The 7,256-nt window shown below is 38.9% G+C and overlaps 1 protein-coding gene across 1 annotated transcript in view; it reads right to left on the reverse strand.

Moving 5' to 3' along the window:
• The window catches only part of sfrp5 (secreted frizzled-related protein 5), a 16,227-nt gene extending 10,339 nt beyond the window's left edge, over window positions 1-5,888 (reverse strand). The window contains exon 1 of the mRNA XM_015399036.1: window positions 4,865-5,888. Coding sequence (XP_015254522.1) covers window positions 4,865-5,414 — 550 coding nt within the window. The 5' untranslated portion in view covers window positions 5,415-5,888. The remainder of the gene's footprint in view (window positions 1-4,864) is intronic.
• Between the last annotated feature and the right edge of the window lie 1,368 nt (window positions 5,889-7,256).

The raw sequence follows: 7,256 nt of genomic DNA on the forward strand, positions 1-7,256 counted from the left end.
GGACTAATCTCAAATGATTTTCATCATTAACATTTTCTAATTGTTAAAACAATATAGGAAACCTTTAACTTCCTGCACTATGTTTTGGTCAAATACTGGAAACCCCTATAAGATACATTTAAATGATGGTTGCAATATGAGAGAATTTGAAAAAGTTCAAGTAATATTAAGACTCTAAGCAATATAACTCTTACAGTTGCATCTTATATAACCTCTATGGTAAATCATTTCACATGGTGTTATCCTGGCAGGATGCCATGCTATGCTGATGCCAGAGCATGTGTTAGAAAAAAACAGTCCCTCTAGAAACTCACTAGGCTTGGACTAAAGATCTCTATTTTGCTACTGCCTCATAACTTGAGTCTGTCAGGGGAATTACCATCATGTTCTCTCAGGAACCAATCAGTCTCATGGTTAGTCTGTTATTTGTATTTCCTGTTTCTTTGGATTTATATGTTTTGCCAACATTATTTGCTATTTATAAGCTCAAGGTAAAGAAGAAAAATCTAAACTGATATTTTCTGCTTTGTAGTCCTGTAGAGTTATCAGCGACTCCAACAAATCTGCTTTAGCCTTCATATAATTATTGTTAAAGATGATGAGAAGACTCCTGGTCAATGATTAAGAGAAAGAGGAAAAGGCTGATCAGAGCTGTATGAATAAGGAGGTGGTCCTTTTGAAAGTACTGCTGTTAATCTTCAAACAGAGAGCCTGAGTGGAAATGGAGAGCGGCAAGAGTCCAAGAATTTAACTCCACTACTTTACTTAGTCAGAGCTCCAAAGTTAATCACTCTCTCTGATTCAGTCCCTCGCTGCTGCTGTTTCTGCTGTCTGTCGTTCCTCCAAATGAATTTCCAGTAAAGTCATATTGATATTGTTAAATGTTCAGTCAAAAAATTTTAACAGTTTTTTGTTTCAACTTTCTGAAGGTAAACATCGAGCAAAAAAGTCAATTTTAAGTCTGTAAAAAAAAGACTGTTAAATGTAAAAACACATTAAAATCCGTTGAATTTAATATTTGTAAAATGAAAAATAATTACCTACATTTTATGAAATACACTTGATATTGAACATTATCAAGCTTCTAAAAAGACAAACATCCCTTCTCCTTTTTGTCATTGTATGACATTTATCTATCCTTTTCGTTTCCTGCAGACAGCCACTTGAAGACCAAAAAAAAAGCACTGTAAATCACAGATTCTGTTTACAGCTCTTGGCAGGCTTTATTGACAACAGTATTGCAGCTGAATGAATTTCAGATGGACTATGTGTGAATATGTATGCTTCTGTTCTCTGTCTCTCACCTCAGGCATGAACATGCACATGTCCTTACAAAAAAGGGCAACCTGATCTAACAGTGTGATAATCTGATTCTCTTACATGTCTCAAACTTTGGCTTATACCTCATACTGAACCTTTTAGTCATAACAGCAGCACTGATGACATGAAATAGTTATGTACAAGAGATGAAATGCAGGATGTGATTTATGTGTGAGGACCTCACATCTGTTTAAATGTGGCATGCAGACAGACAGAGGAGAGCTTAAACCTGGCCCAGAGGCAGGCCCCCTGAGGGCCCTAAAACAAAGCACACTCCTCGCATCTCAAGAAATCCTATACAGAAAAGAAAACGTCTTCTCAAAAGGCTTCGGCCGTCTTCCAAGCATAGAGCATTGGATCACATTTTCCTTTTCATATGGCAGCCAGGGTCACATGAGAAGAGCCCATTGTGCTGCTGGAGACCTGACAGTTTTCCCTGTCTCCTTGTAACATGGTTGCAAACTAAACTGACCACATCAAAGAAAAAACAGTAAGGACAGGCAAAACCTTTCATGTCATTCATTACTTTAAGCTGGCACATTTAAATGGTATATAAAATTATAAGGGGTTAGAAATTTTGGAATCAGGAAAAAGAAAGAAAAGGAGCTGAAAAATGTGGGTTCGTTGTAACCGATATCTCCAACATTACTATAAGAGTATTGCAATTACATGCTATTTTAAACAGACACACACAAACATGATACACACACACACACCAAAAAAAAAAAGTCATGCCCAGAGTGAACCTGAGCTCAGGTGGTCTTAAAGTCCCTCTAACCTTGTTTTCTTTTTTGCAGTAGCACTGAGGTGGAAAGTGAATCTGACTCTCCTGTGAGTTTCCACAGGCACCCTCCAACCGTGATGTATGGTGTAATTGCAGAATAGCTCTGACAGCATCTGGGCCTCCCAGTCAGGGAGAGCAGCAGGTAGCACAGTGCATAATTCCACTAATTGTCAAGACTCTCTGACATTTGGCTAGATTACTTGAGGTTCTCTCTATGATCTGGAGTGAGGAGAATTGTCTGTGTCCTCCTGTGACACTAAGGGTTCCCAGAAAACTCTCTTCTCAAAGTTCTTAGCTGAAATTCCTGTTTTATTTTTGCTGGCTGGATTTATGTATTTCTGCATGGGTGTGTTTGTATGTGTGTATGTGTTTGTAAGCCAAATACTTGGCCTCGGAATGGCCCCATCGGCACATCTAAAAATCTTTGAATCTTAACAAAATGTCACTAAGCCTCCAAGCGAGAAATTATAGCTGTTTCATCTCAGTTTCAAAGTCAAACATTCATGCTGGCCACAAAAAAATTCCCACACAAACAGAACAGTGAAATTGTGCACCATTTTATAATGATTATCTGGTCATTTTTTATCTGGTTCGTCTTTTTTTCTAGCTTTTATTGAAAATAAACACAATAAAAGCATCAATTTATTAGTTTGCTCAGACCTTCTAACCATTATTTAATTAAATTAAAGTAAGAAAATGCTTCTCTCTTTTAAGAATATTATAAAACTTTAAGCTGCTCTCCTTTTTATGGATGCCATGTACAAGAAAGAATTAGAACTCTGTAGAGCAAGAATGTCAAATAGTTGACACCACTCCTAAGAAAATAGAGCAGAACTTTTTTCTCCTCAAATGGAACAAATCCGTTTCGTTTTAATTCACTTGAGAATCATCCAGCAATAGTTTCACATTTTTTAACAATGTATTTGCTGACAATTACATATCAGAGTGTTGTAAGCATTTGTGATAAAAAGCCAAGGCATGCCCTAAAGCTGCACAATTAATATGCTTTTCTCATTTATTTTAGTGGTTTAGGGAATTAGAGGTATCTTAAAAATAGATAAAGGAATAAATAAAGACAATGAAACTGTGTGGAGGGAAAAATCAAGAAGCAGTGACAGCAGTGATGCTAGGTTATTTGAGGATTATAAAGCCTTCCTCCAACCTTTAAAGAAAGCAAAAAGCCAGGCAATTCTTCTGCAGCAACAAGCAGCTATTCTCTAGTTTTACTCTGTGCTGCCTCTCTTCACCCTCCTCCTTCCCCCTCCTATCATTGCTCTCAATTCATCTCTCTTAGGAACAATCGAATGTGGTTATACCATTCGCCACCCACCCTGCTTGTTCCGACATGTTTGGCTAATTATCGGAGCTCAGTAATTGGCATTCTAGTTAATTGGCCCACTGTCTGCCAGAGCCAACAAAAGACCATGTAGACCTGGACACAATGCAGACTGACCCCTTCTCACTGAGTCTCTCTTCGCTCTGTCTGCTTTGTGAAGAGGCTGCATATATAGCATGACACACAACAAGAATATGAATATAGATCTATGCATTTTACTTTCAATTAACCCTGACGTTAGAACTTTTGCTTTGGTATTATGTTTAAATGTTACATTTTTATTTATTGTACTTTTATTTATTCAGTAACTCATAACAGGACAGGTTTGAGCTACTTAAAGTGACATTAAACATTCACCATTAACTCATTTGTGAGACTGATTGATTTGGTGAGGCTGGGTTTCTGCTGATAAAGGTGAGTGTGCTCATATGTAAGTGTGCTGTGATACAACATCACAGAGCATTTATCTTAACTTGGTGAAGAATCTGGTAACTGGAGTCTCTTAGTCTCCCATCCTCGCCTCCCCTGAAGGCGTATGAGCTCTGAACTGTCAACTTGAAAACTTTCCCCTTCAGCCAACTCAACTACCCTCCACCCCCCTCAAAAAGCCCACATTCACACTCATCCTGCTCCTGTCTCTCGTTCCTGATCTCCTCTTGTCTCTTCCTTAAACTTTCACATAACTACTGCAGGAAATACACATAACCTTGTGCTATGACAGTTTTGTAAAGAGCTTGCACATTTATTTAGAGCAGTGGTAACAGGTGGTTACTTATTTTAAAGCAAGCAGATTTTTTTCATTGATTTATTTTTTTAACAGTAGCCTCTTTAACAGGGGTGTCTGCATTTCACTTAACATTTTTTCAGACACCATTCATTGGAAGCCCATGTTGATATAACACTTTATTAAAAGAGGTTTAACATGTCTATGAAAAAAATATGCAAATCAAAACTTTTTTTTTTAACAAACTTTGTTACAATTTTACCTTTAAAACTTTTATCAAAGTTGTCCTTAGAGATTGACCTGTCAGCCATCCATGGATCTGGATAATCTAAGAGCATCATGCAGTTTTATCAGTGATTAGATGGTCAATTAATACTATTAACGCTGAATCTATTTAGTAAATAAAAACATGCTTACACACCTTTAGTTTATGAAGACAATGACCAACTTTATGCAAGTTTTGTTTCATTAAAAACAGATATTTGGGCATTGCTTACATATACAGTATATGGGGACAATTGTATAATCCCTGTTAGATTATGGTACAAATTGCCCTGTCGAAGAACCTGCAACAAAGTTTTGTCTTGCTTAGGTGTTAGAATCGTTACAACAGAAATTATAGATTTGGTCAAAATCTAACTCTGCAGGTTAACCAAGTGTGCAGGTCATGAAGTAGTAAGGATGAAGATCCTGGACCTACCTGGTGGCTGAGTGGCGTGGTTCCCCGCAAACTGCATTGGAATGCAGAGATCATTGTCAATGGGGAATTTGTCGCAGGACAGCATCTCTGGCCAGGGGAAGCCATAGGTCTCCATCACCGGAGCACAGCTGTTTCTGACGGCCTCGCACAATGAGCGGCACGGGTAGATGGGCCGGTCCAGACATACGGGTGCAAACAACGAACACAGAAAGACTTGAGTGTCAGCATGACACCTTTTGGCCAGAAGGGGCACCCAGCTCCCAGCCTGCTGCTTGACTTCTGGCATGGTTTCGTGATCCAGGAGGTTTGGCAACCTCATCTTCTTGTAGCCCACATTGTGGCAGAGGCGCAGGTCAGCTGGTATGTCCACACACTGTGGTTGCTTGGTGTAGAAGCGACCGTTGTGGAAGTTGTCTGACTGCCAGCTGTAGTAGTCATACTCATCTGCGGTAATGATGTTAGGGAAAAGGGAGAAGAGCAACAGGCCCAATGGCAGGCTAAATAAACTCTGGGTTAAAGCAAACCTTGGGATATTTTGTCCATATGCCATCCCTTTCTGAGTTCAGAGCTGTTAATCAAGAAGGATGTATCCAGAAGTCTCCAAAGCAACCTAGTGGGAAAGAAAGCTCAGAGAAGTTTTCAACAAGTGGCCAGGCTTACAAACTGTAATCCTTTTTTGCTCTCCTGAGAATGGATGCTGCAAACTGAAGAAAAAAAAAAACAACAAAAACAAATTAACAAAAGTTATCAGAAAAAAACTTTTGAAATATCTTCTTTCAAGAAAAGGCTGTCCTTAAAGCCTCTCTTTTTACAGGAGTCTCAGCTATTTGAAGGGGTCACAGCAGCCAGAGGTAGGTGAGCACGCAGGTAAGACCTCTTATCATCCAAGTTTCTCACTCTCCTGCATTTATCTTCTCTTCATGCTTTCTAAAGCCCACTCCTGCTTTCTATCAGTGTGTGGCTGTGAAGAGGAGTACCTAGATTTTAAGAGCTGTTGGTGACTGCTCTCCTCAGCTGCCTCCCCCCCACAACAGGCTCCCAGACCATTCATCTTCCTACTGGCCTCCCCTGGACTCACTCAGAACAGCCTCAGCCAATCGCAGCCATGGAGGTAGGCTGCCACTGGCGTTCAGGACACTCCTTCTGCTACTTATTCTCAACAGAATCCCTCCTCTGGAGCTAGATAAAAAGAAAGTAAAGGAGAGAGCTCTTTTGCAAGTCTTCTCTGCTGCATATGTTTATCTAAAATACACAAACATACTTTTCTTAGATGAACACTAGATAATGTCAGAGGGTACCCAACATTGATCAACTAATTGAAAACTAAGAAGTTGCCTTTATACAGAACAAAGAGTCTCTGGCATTTAAGTTTTTTTCACTTAATTAGCTTAAAACAGTCTGGCAGCAACCCTCTACTGGCATACAGCAGCATGCATTTTCAAGTTAAACTCTCATGCAAAGACTTCAGGGGAATGGATGAATGATTAGTGGGGAAAAGGCTGCAGCACTAGAGAGGTTATATGTACAGTAGATAGCTGTGCAGCTACAGGTGGCTAGGCGGCATTACAAGAGTTACTCTCTCCCTCCATCGTGTTGAGGCAGTGAGGACCTACATCTTTAGAACAAATTAAAGGCTACAGCATTGTAAACAAAATGTGGAATCTCAGTGTGTTAATGCATGCTGAATTTCATCTGTGCCATGCATTCATACATTGTCTCTTCTGAATTAAGTGTAAATGCAGCCTTTTTGTAAAGCTAAACCTTTCCCCAAAGCATACCAGAATAATTAAACATCTTCCAGCTGGTCACTTTTGACTTTAATGAGAAGAAAAGAGACATTTGATCCTTGGATTGCCATTATTAACTTATGGGAATATAATTATGGAAATTCAGAGACAGGCACATGAGTTCATGGCTAAAGGTGAACTCCAATACAACTCAGTGATTTTGTTTATTTTTTGTCGTTTAAAAATCAAGAAATAGAAAATGTTCACATAGATAAAATGACATCAAAAAGATGAAAGTTTTATCTGAGAACACCCTTTTATATACAGTAAGTCCAGATAATGGGGACAGTGAATGAGATTTCACTGACTCCTATTACTGGCTTTTCTCTGATTTTGTTAGTTTTTTTTTTTTTTCTACACTCTTGAGATACACTTAAAATCTCTCTTGACTTATTGGTGTGCGCACTGACATGGCTGATTGATTTTCTCGGGAATCAAATAGCTGGCAATAGAGAAAACATGTTCAGACCCCTTAGATCATTTTTCATACCCTGTAGTGTGGAAAGATGAGATAGCCTTTACTGACTTCCTGACAGCATTGCCTTTTGTAGATCTTAAAAAGTTATGGTCAAGCTTTTGAGTAATGTTGAGTGTTATTCCCAAAA

The sequence above is a fragment of the Cyprinodon variegatus genome, unplaced genomic scaffold (assembly GCF_000732505.1).
Source record: "Cyprinodon variegatus isolate N-32 unplaced genomic scaffold, C_variegatus-1.0 Scaffold1, whole genome shotgun sequence".
NCBI classification, from domain to species: Eukaryota; Metazoa; Chordata; class Actinopteri; order Cyprinodontiformes; family Cyprinodontidae; genus Cyprinodon; species Cyprinodon variegatus.